Genomic DNA, 18,167 nt, shown 5'->3' with positions numbered 1-18,167 from the left:
AATCCCTATAGTGGGAGGTGGTCAAGTTGTGACTTTAAAAGGCCAAAGCAAGGTGGAGGATGCAGGAAACCCAATTTAGCAGATGAAATAGTTTGGATAAGTTGGGAAACATCTTCATTGTTACAGAACAAGTTGAATATGGCTAACTACTACTACATACATTATATTGAAAAAAGTATTGGGACGCCTGCCATTACACGCACATGAACTTTAATGGCATCCCAGCCGTAGTCCATAGGGTTCATTATTGAGTTGATCCACTCTTTGCAGCTATAATCACTTCATCTCTTCTGAGAAAGGCTGTCCACAAGGTTTAGGAGTGTGTCTATGGGAATGTTTGAGCATTCTTCCAGAAGTGCATTTGTGAAGTCAGGCACTGATGTTGGACGAGAAGGCTTGACTCACAGTCTTTACTCTAATTCTTCCCAAAGGTGTTCTATTGAGTTGAGGTCAGGACTCTGCAGGCCAGTCAAGTTTCTCCACCCTAAACTTGCTCATCCATGTCTTTATGGACTTGCTTCGTGCACTGGTACACAGTCATGTTGGAACGGGAAGGGGCCATTCCCAAACTGTTCCCACAAAGTTTGGAGCATGAAATTGTCCAAAATGTCTTGGTATAACCCAAACACATCCATCAGATTGCCAGACACAAAAGTGTGATTTTTCACTCCAGAGAACACGTCTGCACTGCTCTAGAGTCCAGTGGCGGCATACTTTACACCACTGCATCCAACACTTTTCATTGCACTTGGTGATGTAAGGCTTGAATGCAGCTGCTCAGACATGGAAACCCATTCCATGAACCTCTCTATGCACTGTTGTTGTGATAATCTGAAGGACACACAAAGTTTTGAGGTCTTTAGCTATTGACTCTGCAGACAGTTGGTGACTGTGTCCTTCAGCATGCGCTGACCCCGCTCTGTCATTTTTCGTAGCTGAGTTGCTGCTGTTCCCAGTTGCTTCCACTTTGTTATAATACTACTAATAGTTGACCATGGAATATTTAGTAGCAAGGAAATTTCATTCTTTCACAAATGTTTGTAAAAGTACTCTGCATGCCTAAGTGCTTGATTTTATATACCTGTGGTCATGGAGGTGATTTGAATACCTGAATCTAATGATTTTGAGTGGTGTCCCAATACTTTTGGCAATATAGTGTACACAATGAGCTGGATTAGTAAGAACAAACCATCACAGACAGCTAAATACACCCTTGAAATACATATATGACTTTACCTACAATTCCCTTTGTGCACTCTTGAAGTTTACACACAACATGACTAGTGAGCTGACACCTCCATTCTGTTATACAGCATTGTGGCATTGTATGACCTGCATTGTCACTAAACTATGGATGAACTATCATTGCACAGATTCTTCCTGTGCCCCCCCCCCCTTCCCCAAGGCTGAACAGCAATCTATCCATTGCTCAGGGCATGAAACATATAGATCAACAGTGATGTGCAACACAATAGAACCTCTCAATTTTAATCTAAATCTCCCCTTCAAAGTCATCCGTATAAAGGGACATAATCTTCAACAATATACTACAATACATTATAGTTTAGGGTGTTATAATTACCGCTTGGTAGTGCCATAATTGTTTACTGTGATTGCCTATGCAAACAACTAAATACACAGTTAACGTGGTTTTAGACCCTTACATATACCCAGTGAAGTGACTGGCCTCAGGTGATGTACTATAATATAGCACATACTATAGAGGGATATGCTTTATTCATATTCCATGTCTGAGGTTTACAACCACTTTAAAAGACAAATACATGAACTGTTTTACAGGACTTAGAATTATGTTCATTGTGCCCCTTCCAGAGAGCATAAACAGATATGGGATCATCTTGTAGACTACATTGCAAGTAAGTAGTTTAGAAAAACACATATAGCAGGGCTGACACCACTCAGTCTGCAAATATGTTATGTGTTGTCAGCCAAGAACATGAAATTAAGAGCTGAGTACACTTCTGGCAAACCAACACGTATTTTTCTTTAATTGCAGATCTTGCAGGAGCCCTTCTGAACATAGCCATGTCATTATTCATAAATCTTTCTTCATACCTGCAGGCAGAATTAATTATGAAACAGTTTTGATTTAGTTATGTAAACCGGTCAAGGCACATTTTTCATAGAAATATTCTGTTCAGTAAAGTTCATGTTCTTCGGAGATATGTAACCAAGACCTGAAGGCTTTGCTTAGGAAATTTTACTGTTAGGAGTAGGTTTTATCCATCAATTACTGGAAATGTTTCTAAGGAAATTAAAAATTCTATGTAATACTGAATAAAATACTGGTGGTCTAAGACTAAAACCATTGTATATACCCATATACAACTGTTGCATAATATAATCATATAATCTACTTTAGTGAAAATATGTAAACATTAAAGAGACCCTGTCATGGTAAAAAAAAAAGACCTTGCAATAGAAAAACGATTATACTCACCCTCTGGCAACCTCTCACCCCTATGTCACTCTTGAGTTTCAAGTGTTGAAAGAGGGGAGGTAGGAGGCACAGGTCACTGGAAAGGATAATATACAACCATTTCTCTTGCTCATGCCAATCACACCCAACTGGCTAAAGATTTAACCACTTGCTGTCCAAGAATGTCCCTTTGAGTCCTTGAGTTTGAGTGGTAATACCGGGGCCATGGATGCAGCCATGACCCTTACATCTGTCTTTTCAGCCGGAAATCCTGAATAAAGTAAAAGCAATCTGGGCGGCTGATTTGCTGCTGGATCACTTTCACAGGAGGCTGGAGGGGGTCATCTGCCTTCTACCTATTTCTTAAGCTCTCCCATCCAAAAAGGGTGCCCGAAATTAAAGTTGGCAGTTCTGTCAGCTGACTTTAGAGATAACTGAGGACCAGAACATCCCTGATCATCTCTATGGTCTAAGAAACTGTAAGCAATCAGTATTTTGTCACTTCCTGTTTTTGTCTAATTTAAACGTTCTTCGGCCTATGAAATCATCAGATCAAACCAATCTTGGTTTGATCTGATGCTTTGCAGAGCAGAGGAGAGATCTGGGGTCTAATAGACCCCAGATCTCTCAGTAAAGAGTACCTGTCACTGCCCATGCTAATATAAAGGATGTAGTTCATCCTTTGTGATAACAATAAAGTTGATCAAAAAATTGAAGAGACAATATAAAAATAAAAAAATTTAAAGCACTCATGTCTCCCGCATATGTTAATGATGTTCGCACCACTCGTGCCAGGTATCACAGTGAACATTATAGCGAGAGCAATAATTCTAGCACTAGACCTCCTGTGTAACTCCAAACTGGTAACCTTTAAAGGTTTTTCAAGCATTGCCTTTGGAGATTTTAAATTACCTACATTTGTCACTATTCAATGTGGCATGTTAGGTATCTATTTATTCGACATAACATCATCTTTTATATTTTACTAAACAATCGGGTATTATATTGTGTTTGTGTGCATTACCATTCATTAAAGCTTTTTTTTTTTTATTGCGTTTGAAAAACCACTGAGCAAATACCACGTAACATAGAAAATTGCAACAGTCAACATTTTATTCTGTAGGGCCTCTTCTTAAAAATATATATAATGTTTGGGGGTTCTAAGTAATCTTATAGAAAAAAAAGAGCTGTAGACCTTTACCCTTTCTAGTTGTTCTTGTGAGCATTAGAAATGTTACAGTTGTCACAAGTAAAGGAGGTGAGGCAAATATTCCTAAGAGAATACATATTGCAGTGACAAGTGTCCCAGAAGGAACTTATCACACTGGATTTTTTCTCATCTCTTAATGAATCTCTAGGACAGGATAATAGGAGACATCCCAAAAACCTAATAGGACTTTTAACCATTTACTATGCTATCCTAAGCTAAAAGAAAGAACATTTGGGCTTTAGATACACTTTAAAGTACAACTAAAGGCAAAACATTTTTTTTTTAGTTTTGGACAGAGTGGAGAAGGATTAGAACAGGGGCGGACTGGGCAGTATCCGAGTTTCCAAATGGTCAGTCCGCCCCTGGATTAGAACACCTGTTGGGGTTTTATTGCAGTCTGTGGTCCTGTTAGGGAGATTCACCCTCTCTATTTGTCCTGTTTACCATTAAGTAAAGGAAAACCACAAATTTTGGGTTGTCCCTAGAAAAGTAATAGAGGGGAAAATTTTCAATGGGGATGCTAGTTCTGGTGAACTGGGGACCCCCAAGGAATTCCCTTCATTTGCAGGGATTTCCCTCACATCCTTTTTTGGCTATGGGAAAAGAAGTAAAGGCAAATCTCCACAACATGACACAGATGACAAACAAATAAACTAACAGGTTATAAAACCTCCCTTACTCTATCCAAAATTAAAAAAAGAAGTTTTGTCTGTAGTTCAGCTTTAACTTTATTCTCTGGGACATATTTGTCAGCATAGGGAAACTTAGGAATTTACAATTTTCCTGAGTTCCCAGGGTCCCCTGCTGTCTAAAGTTCATCAAGCTGTGAAGAACTTCAGACAATATCAAGCAGCAAGTGTAAAAGTGTAAATCTGATTGCACTGCATTCAAAACTCAATGATTTTATTAAACACAATATATAGCAAAAAATCTATTCCAAGCATGATAAATGTGACCCAGCAAATACATTGCAGTATATTTTCTAAAGCTGGAGAGTGCAAAATCAAGCACACTTCTGCACAGAAACCAATCAGCTTCTAACCTCAGCTTGTTCAGTTAAGCTTTGGTAATAAAACCTGGAAGCTGATTGGCTTCTATGCAGAAGTGAACCAGATTTTGCACTCTCCAGTTTTAGTAAATAAACATCATTATGACTTAATATGCAAAGGCAATAATACAGGTATTTGTAAAAGTAGCACATGCTGGAACCTGGTAGTTTTTTCCAAACCGTATGTCATTTCTTCTAAAGTTAGCATGATTTATAATTCACAGTTCTTTCCCTTTACAATCACTATAAATAACATAATGGTGTATGTTTTGTTAAGTGCAGAAACTGATTAATTTGGGTCTTCGCAAATTTTTTAAATATTACCCACACTGTCCTCCTTTTCCTACATACAACATACTGTATGTAATACTATGTCTGCTACAAAGCAACAGACCAGATTGAGTCCTTGTTATAACTGGCACCATGTGTAAATATAGTTTGCTCTACAATACCTTCAAAATGTAGTGATTCTTTGGTACCTGCTCCACACTTTTGTTCAGTAGAATAGTATATAATATAAATTCAAGTGATATTAAAGACTGATTTTCTTTTAAACAACAAACATGTCATACTTACCTGCTCTGTGAAGTGGTTTGGTAAAGAGCAGCCTCAATCCTCCTCTTTTTGGGAACCCCCGCCGGTGCTCCTGACCCCTCCCTCCTGCCAAGTGCCCCCATAGCAAGCAGCTTGCTATGGGAGCATGCAAGCAGGCTCAATCCCGAGCTGCTGCTCTGTCTGTCCATTCAGACGGACCCGGCCTAACGCCCCCCACTCTCTCCTCATTGGCTCGCTGGCTCCCAATGCTCAGAGAGAGACCCCGGAGAGCCACTGCTCTCATGCACATCGCTCGATCGAGATCTGGCTCAGGTAAGTATTGGGGGGGTTGTTGCACACAGATTTTTTTTTACCTTCAGGCATAGAATGCATGAAGGTAAAAAACCTTGAGTCTTTACAACCACCTTACATTCTTGCAAAAAATGTGCAGTGCTGTCACTTTATGTAAATAACAGTGCAAGTTAATAAAAGTGCAAATCACAATTAGAACACAATTAGAATTAGAATCCACCAACAGTTTTAAAAAGTACATTCATAAAACTGTATAACCAATAGTCCAAAGTCCACCAAGAAGCGTGTAAACAGGTCTTATTATAGCACACCACCATTTTGTACCAACCACCAAGGATCCACACCACTGTTACCACAGAGCTAGAACATAGATGCTCTCAGAATAGTCTTGAATGGATTGTACAGCACTGAGATGCTTGAAATATATAATAAAATGAAATATATAACATACCTTCTTGGAGAAAGGGACATTGATTGAGATTACAATCTCTTCTGGCCTCAGAGCTGATGCACCAGTTTCATCAAACACTAACTGTCTCAGAGTAACCTGGCGTTTCTTCTCTGCAAATTACAAAGATCAGTTAGAAATGAAGCAATATTATGGGGAGGAGTACTGAAAGGTTAAGTGCATGTTTACAAGAAATTAAAGCAGGGAGATGCCTACTACAAGGAATATTTTTACATGCTGTAGCTTACTCGTAAATCCAGATTCATGTCTCATTTAGGGATAGTGAGAGAAAAGGCTCATATTCTTCTATGTATTTGTGGCTAATGGGTCATTACTTTTAACCCATAAGCTGTGTTTCTATGCACATCTCACCAGCTTACCTTTCTCTCTTTATAAATGGGCTTTAAAAGGACAGCATGGCATAGCTGCAGTATCATATATTTTGAGTTTTATTACAGCATTTACAGCAAAGAAATTTTGATCTGTGAACTTTACAGTTTTAAATACTTGTCCATCCATATTTATAATGCATTAATTATAGAGATCTGTACATTAACCACTTGAAGTGGAACTGCCTTTGACTTAGCCACAACATCACCACCATGCTGAACAACTGTTGAGATATTAGCCACATAGGGAGTGTGCTGCTTTCAGCTAGTCAGCTAATTCACAGACGTGCAAAACCTCACAAATGTGCAAAACAAAAGCCTCAAGGTTCTCGATATTAACCACTTGCCTACCAGGCACTTATACCCCCTTATTTACCAGGCCAATTTTCAGCTTTCAGCGCTGCCGCACTTTGATTGACAATTGCGCGGTCATGCAACATTGTACCCATATGAAATTTTGATCATTTTTTTCTCACAAATAGAGCTTTCTTTTGGTGGTATTTAATCACCACTGGGCGCTTTACTTTTTGCGCTATAAATAAAAAAAGTGCAAAAAATTTGAAAAAAAAAAAAGTTTCTTTGTTTCTATTATAACATTTTTCAAACAGGTAATTTTTCTCCTTCACTGATGTGCGTTGATGAGGCAGCACTGATGGGCACTGATAGGCGGCACTGATGGGCACTGATAGGCAGCACTAAAGGGCACTGATAGGCAGTACTAATGAGGTGGCACGGATAGGCGGCACTGATAGACAGCACTAATGAGGTGTCACGGATAGGCGGCACTAATATGCAGCACTGATAAGTGGCACTGATAGGTGACACTGATGATGGGTACTGATAGACGGCACTGACTGGCATCACCGCTGGGCACTGACTGGCACAACTGCTGGGCACTGACTGGTGGCACTGACTGGCAGCACTGCTGGGCTGCACTGGTGGGTGGCACTGGTGGGCAGCACTGGTGGGTGGGCACAGGTGGGTGGCACTGGTGGGCACAGGTGGGTGGCACTGGTGGGCACAGGTGGGTGGGCACAGGCAGGTGGCACTTCTGGGCACAGGTAGGTGGCACTTCTGGGCACAGGTAGGTGGCACTGCAGAGTGGCACAGGTGGATGCACTGCTGGGCACAGGTGGGTGCACTGCTGGGCACAGGTGGGTGATCTGCTGGGCACAGGTGGGCGGAGCTAGTGGGCGCACTGCTGGGCACAGGTGGGCGGAACTTGCGGGTGGCACTGCTGTGCACCGATCATCAGGACACTGATCATCAGTGCCCTGATGATCGGTGCCGATCCCCGCTCTGACAACTGCCGGTTCTCGGCAGTACTTTCCTCACGATCTGACAGCGTGAGGAAAGTGCAGCCGAGAACCGGCACTTGCATTTCCCTGTGATCAGCGTGTCATTGGACACCGCTGATCACGTGGTAAAAGGCCGCTGTGATTGGCCTTTTACCACATCACGTGATCAGCTGTGTCCGTAGGACACAGCGATCACGGAGATCGCCAGGTGCGCGCCCCCTGGGGCGCGCAGGAGAGCACGTTCTGGGAGGACGTCATATAACGTCCACTCAGAACTGGCCGGCCGCAGTGAAGCCGTCATTCGGCTATCTGCGGTCGGCTACTAGTTAATAGTAAGTAGACCGGGAGTCCCTAGCTACCAACATAATGAGAAACTGCATAAAAATAAAACTAGCTATGGACTCAACCAGAATATTGGGTTTGTTTATATGTATTCATATTGAAACACAATAATTAAAGGGCTGGTGGTCAATGGCACACAATGGTTTCTTTATTAAACAAACATTTCTAAAAACAGAAAAAAAAATCATAAACACATGTCACAGAACGCGGGGCCCAACCCCTGCCCTTCTCACCAACTCGTGACAAAGGACCAGCCAATCTTGCACCGCGCTGTCACTTGCGTAACAATGCCACTCTCAGCTGCACCTCGCTTCTGGGACCACCATATATGTGCCAGCAGCCTAAGAGCGATTGTTACTGGGTTAGGTTAATTATGCAATTAACCTTTCACACTGCCACCACTGCCTTTTTACAGAGAAGGAGGAAACTCACAAATCCTAGCAATAACACTATGATATTAGTATAAGCGTCTGTAATACACACTGTCACCACAGACAAGTATGTTCAGAGGATTATTACATACAGTAGCACTCTTCAGAGACAGGGATTCTTTAGTTTGCATTAAAAGCTTTAGAGACAGTTTCAACACTTTTCAAAATAGGGTTTATTACTAAAAAGGTCAAAATGGTGCAATTAAAATATTTACAGAAAAAGATGTTACAAAGACATAAAGAGAACAATAAAGCAATGGAGAAATAAAAGAAAGGAGTTAAGAAGGCAGAATACTTGCAAAGTCCTGGTTTAGCAGAGTCCAATTGTCTCAGCAAAAATGTTGCCTTGGCTCTCAAGTCCGTTAAGATGTTTCTTGATTGATGTTAAATGAGAGCTCCCCTTCACCAAGCTTGTCAGTCCTTTTTTATGGTATTAAAGGGGTGTCACCCAAGAACAACTGACCAATCATCCAGTTTTGGGGATGGGTGCTAGGAGGTCACCAAGTTTATGACCAAGTCCCAACTACATTTTCATACTAATATTAATAACCTCCAATATGTGCAGGTGGTATTCTAGCAACTGGCAAATTAATATTCAGAATTATATTTCAAACCCAGGGATACCAAACACAGCGCACCCTTGTCACCCAGGAGGGAAGAGACTGCTTTCGTCCTTTTCCTATGTGCTAACATAGTCATGTAGGACCTTGTTTGGTTTGACATGATATGATCTATCCAAATATATATCTAATATTAATGTGTCCAGTTCCTGTTAAATTACATTAATTGTTACACAGGGCAAAGGAAAGTGTTTTTGCAAAATAGACATCCTGCCAAGACTAATTAGAGGTTTACAGCTCTAGAGCTGGCCCCTATTTGTGTTTCATTTACAATAAGAGGCTCTTTCGAAGTCTGTTACAACTTACAGCTACAAATTCCATTTCAAGAGGAGGGAGGAGGGGTGAAAGATTATTGTTCATGAAAAACAAAATGGCTGAGACCTTAAGAAGATGGCTGTCGCGTACAGCTTCCATGTCTTTATTCCGCATAATCGTTACACCACACTCCACAGGTCCCGAGTAATATCCCCCAAAGAGGGAGTACCCATCAAAACAATAGACAAATCAGTTGGTAACATCAATACTCTCTCCATAAAGGATGCATATGCTCCATGTGTAAATCTACAGAGCTTGATCATTTGTAGTCCTCTTTAAAGGGAACATGCTCCATATAATATATGTATGTGTCTGCCAATCAAAATCCCCATGGATGGAGGATATAATTATTAGAATCCCATAGATGGGCAAGGTTGTGTAATCCAGGTGAGGATACTGCAAACTGTGAGCCTCCCTCTTACACTGAACTGTCAGTCAGACATATCATATTGGGGATAGAGATAGAACGTCCCAGACAATGCATCAAAATGCACATGTAGTCCAGAGGAGGAGATCAGTAGTGACAACTGTGTAAAAATGATGGCTTCACCTTCCTCTGGTGCCTGATATTGGGGCAGACTTGAGTAACAATGAGGCAGTCCCCTTTAAGTGCATAGACACATCAGCAGAGAAATCTCTTCCAAAGTTAGCGAAATTGGAACATCAAAAGCATCAAAGTAGTATTTTAGACAGAGTTAGGTAACAATAGAGGCAGTCCCCTTGAATACATATTGACATATTGGCAAAGAAGTTCCGTCCAAAGTTGGTAAAGTTAAAGCATCAAAAGACCATTTGAGGTAGAGTTGGAGTACTTATCACATTGTAGAGGTCCATTGAGAGTTCCCTGGGGGGCCTGGGAGTGTGGTAACAGCCCATTCCTGACCGGTTTTACTGGTGCAACTGGCTGCCTCAGAAGTAGGCTCAGAATTGTTTGACATGCTGTTTCTGGGCTGGGAGACTAAAATGGCTGTATCACCCATGAGGCCAATTGATGTGGGGGAATAATACTGAGGTCAAATGTCCATTCTCTGTCCTCAGTACAGTCCAGTAACAATGATCTTGGTAAAACCTTCGGCTCAGCATTACTGAGCTCCCTACCTTGCTTCTGTACTTTGTTCTGTAACATAGGAAGATGCTGTGACCATCTCTTTTGGTGATGTGGAGCTTCTTAAAAGTGGTGTTACAATGGCATTGAGAAAAGTGCTGCTGCCTACTGCACAGCCTGTGTGGCAGGCGCAAGGGCTGGGCAGATACTCTAATCAGCTTGCACTTCCAACAGGCTTAGAGTCAATAAAGTGTTACTAAACCCAGGACCCTACATTCACTCTATCTGGTCTCCCACAGTACACATAACATGGAAATGCAATTGTTTTGGTAAATATAAACTGCTAAATACCTTTTCTCATCAGCAGTATATAGCAGTCTTGTGACTTCTAACAGTGTCCAGCAGAGCACATGTTAAAGCTTGAGTTTTCTTTCTGCTATAGGAGGATGCAGAACCACTAACCTCTGTCTGGACAGTGTTGATTGGCCCTGTGCTGATCACATGCACTCTCCCAAGAAAAAAAAAACCTCTCTAGCAATACACACTAAACTGAGCATATGCAGAGTGTCTCCACAATATGTCTTATCATCAGGAGATAAGAGGGGGGCACTGGAAGAAGGGGAGGATCAGAGAAGTCAGGATCAAACAGCATTTTTAAACAATGCAGAGGATCAACGCCTTGTGTTCCACAGTGAGTATAACAAGCAAGCTTTACTGCATATATAGACTGATTTTACTGTTTTGGGTTTAGTAACACTTTAAGCTGATTGCTTGTGTCTGTATGGGGGCACGCACACACACACAAGTAGCACTGACACCTGAGGTGCCCATCTTTGTTGCGAAGGATGTACGAAGTGTCACCCTTAGTCAGTATCTGCCCCCAGCATGGCGCTCAATACATGGTACTGCTATTGATGCACATTTGTGTTAATGCAGGTATGGAAATTGGCAGCCTGAAAAGTATAGGAATGCATCCAATAATGTGTGTCTACATGTAGGTCCACTCTATTCATCCACATAGATGTCAAAAGTTGTTTAAAGCCCATCTACAAAGAATGGTAGGAATAGTGAGCTTCTATAGACGCAGCTCATGGGAGTGGGGGATCTACCTGCATATCTACCAGCTTAAAGCACCAAGGCAACCTAAATACAACCCTTTATAGTACAAAACAATCAATAATGTTATATGGTGGTGGGAAAAACAAACAAAACAACTATCCACTTCAAAACATAATGATAACTTTATGCTCAAACTTACCTTCGGAAGCAAGGTTGAATGTGCAGTTCCCAACAGCCAGAATAGGGTTCAGGTCCCAGGTAGAACTTCCACTAAGAATGCTCCCTCCGAGGGACTAAAGAAAAAAACACATTTTGGATTTACATTTCATTTGTCATTTTGTCTTCAATGAAAGTTTCTCCATCACAACGTACACACACCAGGGAAACAATGGCAAATCATGGCAATTCCTATAACAGGTACATCGTTATTTATTGTATTTATTCATCTATATGTATTTGATTTCTCATCTGTATATTCTACAACATGTTACAGAGAATATTAAGCATTCGCTTCAGTGTCTGGCAGTACAGAATGTCAAAATGAATGTCCTTATAAAAGCCATATATGAAAACAGTACAATTCAATAGCAGAAGCAATTAAATGTCACATTTTCCTGATGATGTAAGCATGTCACCTGGACAAACACTGAGAACTATCCAAGCAGGTAATTACCTTGGTGAAGCCAATATAAACTTCTGATGCTTGACTGTAAAGCTTAAGTCAATTAGACATGCATTTTTCTTGTACATTTAAAGAAGATGTAAACTCAATCATAAAAGATTAAAGCAATATTAAGCCCGAAAGCAAACATTTATTATATTGTTATGGCTGTAATAATTTCCTTTTTAGTCTTCCTTTCTTGTATTGTCACCTGGCGTTCTAGCCAGTAAACCTGTTACTTCTCAACAGAACAAACTATCCTGCAGATGTGGAAGTTAGGGGGTGATACAAACCATATACAACAAACAAGGGTGCTTACATTGCTCAGCTTTTATTTATGTAAAACTTGTATCCCAAAAGAAAAACTTGTAACTGCTTATAAAGTATTAGCTGGCATTTGGTTTCAATTTGATAGTGTATATAAATCTGCTAATGCATCTAACAATGCTGTTGTCCAAGGTTTCCAAAGGTGTCTCTGTGCCCCTTCATACAGAGTACTCTAATATAGGAGATGTGTAGACACTCTAATACAGGAGATGTGTTAGGGTCCTTTCACACGGGCATTCCATTTTTTTTCTTCAGTTCAGTCATGTTTCTTCAAAGAAAAAACAGATGAGTTTACACCGGTTTTATCCGTTTACATCCGGTTTTCCATCCGTTTCCATCCATTTGCATTGGTTTACATCAGTTTTTCATCCGTTAGATCCGTTTTCATCTGTTTAGATTCGTTTTTATCCGTTCTCATCCGTCTACATCCGTTTTTGGTCCATTTACATTAGTTGACATCCATTGACATCCGCTTTTTGTTCATTCCGGGGTTTTTTTTGCAGAAGAAAAACAGGGTTTTCTTCCTTTAAAAAAAACGGATGTTAACGGATGTGGACGTTAACGGATGTAAAAAGATGTTCATTCATTTACATCCGCAATTCCATAGAAATACATGGGGGTCCCTTTTTCATCCGTAAAAGGAAAGGTGAAAAACGGACATACAAAACGCCCATGTGAAAGAGGCCTAACTGGCCAGATTATCAGGTGAAAACAGGGAAAAAAGCTTAAAAAGAAAACTCATACAGCCACCACATCTAATGATTGGTAAGCTGCAATTTATTACATTGTTAGTTTTGGGATTTGAGAAAGTTCTTTTTTTCAGGCCCTTCCTGTCTATTGGAATACTGTATTCATGTATGTCGTGCAACAACTACATCAGTATTCAAGTAGAGATATATGCTTTTTGTTGGTATTGTTGAGCTTTGCTATTGTAAACTTCATATCTGAAGCACTTGCCATCTTTCAGTGAATTGGATACAGCTCTTGTTTCCTCACACAGGATTTGGTAGGATTGTAAATTCAGCACTTACTTGCTTGTAGTTTTCCTTTTTCCAGTGTCTGGACCTGGGCCCATAACCTGTTGGTATTGTTGAGCTTTGCTATTCCTCTCTTTCTCTCTTCAAAAGCAAGATATCTGTTGAAATGTGTTCTGTATGTTTGCAACTTAAGCCACACAAGTAAAACAGTGTTCTGCCTCATCACAAGCTACCAGTGTCTTCTCTAACACATAACCAACACTTTAACCAGTAGATGGCAGTGTTAATAAGTTTGTAGCTGCATCTATGGTACAATCTTTTTTTTTAAATAAAGTTTCCTGTTTCCTTGTTGAAGAGCAGCAGAAAAGCACCTGTGGACTGTGCACTGTCTTTTCTGTAGGGCTATATACGTACAGAATTTCTAACACTGTCATGTAGAAGACAACACACACTCACTGTCTCCCAACTCTACTCTTGTGTCCTCATCTTATTACTTTTGATGGAGACTACAAGTGACAATTTAAACACACATTGCAGAGGCTTGATCCATTGCTGTCATCACCAGGAAACATGCTTAAATGCCATAGCCATCACTGGAGGACATGTATGTAGAAAAGAAATGGTTGCATGACAGCAGTAGCAATGATGCAAAAAAAAATTATGGAAAAAGGGTGAAAAAAAGTGTTAATGATACACAACACTTTGTGTGCTAAAGTCAGTGTTTACATCTACTTTAAATTTATTGCCATCAGATTTAAAGGAACCCTTTGCAGGTAAATATAGAGACTGCTATTGTTGACTTGTCCTATTTGGCTATGCTATTTGAAAGACTGTCAGATTGATCCAAAAACTTACGAACTTTATAAATACTGTATAATAATAATAATAAATAATAATAATGAAGTCACTGACAAAAACAAAAGTGGAAAATGACAGTGAGCACACAGGGAGGGAATAGTAAGAACAGCTGCTATCATAAACAGGACAACCCTCTATATCCTAAGTTGCAATAAATCAGAAAAAAGTGCAGTACTAAAAAATATATATCAAAGAACAATACAGGTGAAACTCAAAAAATTAGAATATCGTGCAAAAGTTCATTTATTTCAGTAATGCAACTTAAAAGGTGAAACTAATATATGAGATAGACTCATTACATGCAAAGCAAGATAGTTCAAGCCGTGATTTGTCATAATTGTGATGATTATGGTTTACAGCTCATGAAAACCCCAAATCCACAATCTCAGAAAATTAGAATATTACATGCAATCAATAAAACAAGGATTGTACATAGAACAATATCAGATCTCTGAAAAGTATAAGCATGCATATGTACTCAGTACTTGGTTTGGGCCCCTTTTGCAGGAATTACTGCCTCAATGTGGCGTGGCATGGAAGCTATCAGCCTGTGGCACTGCTGAGGTGTTATGAAAGACCAGGATGCTTCAATAGCGGCATTCAGCTCTTCTGCATTGTTCGGTCTCATGTCTCTCATCTTTCTCTTGACAATGCCCCATAGATTGTCTATGGGGTTCAGGTCAGGCGAGTTTGCTGGCCAGTAATTGAGGCAGTAATTGCTGCAAAAGGGGCCCAAACCAAGTGAGAAGAGCAGATTAACCACTTGCCTACCGGGCATTTATACCCCCTTCCTGCCCAGGCCAATTTTCAGCTTTCAGCTCTGTTGCACTATGAATGACAATTGCGCGGTCATGCAACACTGTACCCAAATGAAATTTTTATAATTTTTTTCACACAAATAGAGATTTCTTTTGATGGTATGTACTTGCCGTGGGGTGTTTTATTTTTTGCACTATAAACAAAAAAAGAGCAAACATTTTGAAAGAAAAAAGTCTTTGTTTCTATTATAAAATTTTTAAAACAGATAATTTTTCTCTGATGTGCGTTGATGAGGCTGCACTGATAGGCAGCACTGACGGGCACTGGTAGGAAGCACTGACAGGCACTGATAGGCAGCACTGATGGGCAATGATAGGCGTCACTGATGAGGTGGCACTGATAGGCGGAAATGATGGGCACTGATAGGCAGAGCTGATAGATGGCACTGATAGGTGGCACTGATGAGAAGACACTGATATGCAATAATGATGGGCACTGATAGGCGGCACTGATAGGCAGCACAGATGGGTGGCACTGATGGCACCGAATGAAGGCACTGACTGGCGGCACTACTGGGCACTGACTGGTGGCACTGCTGTGCACTGATGGGTGGCATTGCTGGGCAGCACTGATGGGCGGCACTGATGGATGGCACTGGTGGGTGGCACTGCTGGGTAAAGGTGGGTGGCAGTGCTAGGCAATGATGGGCACTGGTGGGTGACACAGCTGGGACTGATGGGCACATGTGGGTGGCACTGCTGAGCAGAAATGGGTGGCACTGGTGGGTGGCACTGCTGGGCATTGATCATCAAGGCACTGATTATCAGTGCCCTGATGATCGGTGCTGATCCCTCCCCTGACAATTGCCAGTTTTCAGCAGTTCTTTCCTCACGCTGTCACAGCGTGAGGAAAAGTGCAGCCAATAACCGGCAACTGCATTTTCCTGTGATCTGCTGTGTCATTGGACACAGCTGATCACATGGTAAAAGGCCACTGTGATTGGCCTTTTACAACATCAAGTGATCAGCTATGTTCGTAGGACACATCGATCGTGGAGATCGCTAGGTGCGTGCCCCCGGGGTCACGCGGGAGGGCCTGTTCTGGGAGGACGTCATATCTCAGAACTGCCCGGCCGCAGTGTAGCCATCATTTGGCTATCTGCGGTCGGCAAATGGTTAAGGGGGATATGAGCAACATGTATAAATACATCAGTGGTTTATATAGTGAACTCGGTGTAGAGTAATTCATCCTGAGGTCATCACAGAGGATGGAGGAAAAGAAATTTAATCTCCAAATACGAAAAGGTTTCTTCACAGTGAGAGATGTGGAATAGACTCCCTCAAGAGTTGGTTCTGGCCAGCTCAGCAGATTGCTTTAAAAAAGGCCTGGATTCTTTCTTAGATACACAGAATATAACTGGATACTAACATTTATAGGTAAAGTTGATCCAGGGAATATCCGATTGCCTCTCGGGGGATCAGGAAGGAATTTTTTCCCCTGCAGGAGCAAATTGAATCATGCTTTGCTGGGTTTTTTTGCCTTGTTCTGGATCAACTGTGGTATAGGATTATAACTTTTTTTTGCTTTCTCTGCATTAAGATAAAACATCTATCACTTCAGCCCTTCAGCCCCCCTTAAACACTTACCTGAGTCCTGCATTGATCCAGCACTGGCTTCCAATTCTTCTTGCCATTGGCTTCTGCTGCTGCTGCCAGTCAAGTCATGGAAGGAGAGGGGGCAGGGTCAAGCCATGCTGTGTGTGTCTATGGATGCACACAGCCTGGCTTGGGAGCGAGTTCACACATGTGCCCCCAAAAGCAAGCACCTTGCTACAGGTATATGTAGAAAAGGAAGAGCGAAGGGGACCCCAGAAAAGGAGGATCTGTGCAAAACCAGGCAAATATAAAATGTTTGGTATTTAAACAAAATAAAATTAAAGAAAAACAACTGCTTTACCATTCTTCTATAATAGGCTTACTAAAAGGTCTCTAGTTACCAGTGTTCTTCAGTCTTTTCTAAGTACTGCACATGATAGCTATTAGCAAGTTAGGACAGCTTGTAACCAGGATGTGAAGACCTGCTAAACCACATTTAGGTAACCCCTGCCCTGCTCAAGCTGTCTCAATAGAATTTATGATACTGTAGGATTTTACAGTCTTCTGCTCAGAAAGTTTAATGAGATTTATTATAACCTGTTTGTGTCTAATGCTACATTCACATGGGCGTAAAGACTTTTCTGATCTTATTATGCATGTTTTTTTCTGCATAATGATCAGTAAATACTTGCGTAACATTATCCCAATTTTTCCCAATACTTGCATCTGGCAAATGTATATATATATATATATATATATATATCTTCAGACACAGATTTTGTGTTATGGATCCATAAGCAGTGCCTATTACGCACCTTTGTGAATGTCTCCATTGAAAGCAATGCAGCTGCATTCAGATCTGTAAATAAAAAAGGCTTATAAATTTGTTTTTTTAAGCCCATGTGAATGAAGCCTAAAGCTGAACTGTTTAATCTGGAAATTAAAAAAAATTGGTGAACCTTTATTCAGTATGACTTACCCTCTTTTGTACACGGTTTGTACACAGTTCGGAGTTCCTCAATATTGTTTTGTTGGGCACTAAAAAATCTTGAATCAGGTAAAAGTAGGGAGCGCCCATGATCTTTTACCAGCAGATGCATGTGTGCACACAGTGAACACTTTTCCATGTGCTTTAACAAACTATTATGACTATATTTATCACCCTCACATGAACTCCTACCTGGCCCACATCCTACTCATCACAATGTTTGAGCCTGGGTTCACATGTGGTGTGGCATATTGCATGTGATTCGCTCAGAAACCGCACCGCATTCCTGTGCAAACCACATGCGATTTGTGTTCGGTGTATTTTTTGTATGGCTCAAATTGCAGCATATCTGAACCAAAAAGGTACAGGACCGTTTTTTGTTCTACACTAGAATCGGATCACATGGGTATTCACACAACCAATGCGATCCGATTCTGCACATCGCACTGCGTTTTGCAAACCGATTTTGGGGTGTTGTTAACTTAATATACACACCCACAGCGGTTCGCAT

The 18,167-nt window shown here is 40.9% G+C and overlaps 1 protein-coding gene across 2 annotated transcripts in view; it reads right to left on the bottom strand.

The window, feature by feature from the left end:
* Positions 1-18,167, bottom strand: part of LOC149473718 (aldehyde oxidase-like) — a 135,368-nt gene that overhangs the window by 66,059 nt on the left and 51,142 nt on the right. For both annotated transcript variants that reach the window (XM_089670206.1, XM_089670213.1), the window contains exons 5-6: positions 11,691-11,784; positions 5,996-6,105 (exon numbers count right to left, since the gene is read on the bottom strand). In XM_089670206.1, the coding sequence (XP_089526332.1) occupies positions 5,996-6,105; positions 11,691-11,784 (204 nt within the window). The remainder of the gene's footprint in view (positions 1-5,995; positions 6,106-11,690; positions 11,785-18,167) is intronic.

Source organism: Staurois parvus, unplaced genomic scaffold, assembly GCF_062004578.1.
Source record: "Staurois parvus isolate SC_StPar_1 unplaced genomic scaffold, SC_StPar_1.0 ptg000011l, whole genome shotgun sequence".
In the NCBI taxonomy this organism is placed as follows: domain Eukaryota; kingdom Metazoa; phylum Chordata; class Amphibia; order Anura; family Ranidae; genus Staurois; species Staurois parvus.
The sequence above is the reverse complement of the archived record's forward strand: the minus strand, read 5'-3'. Positions and strand labels throughout refer to the sequence as shown.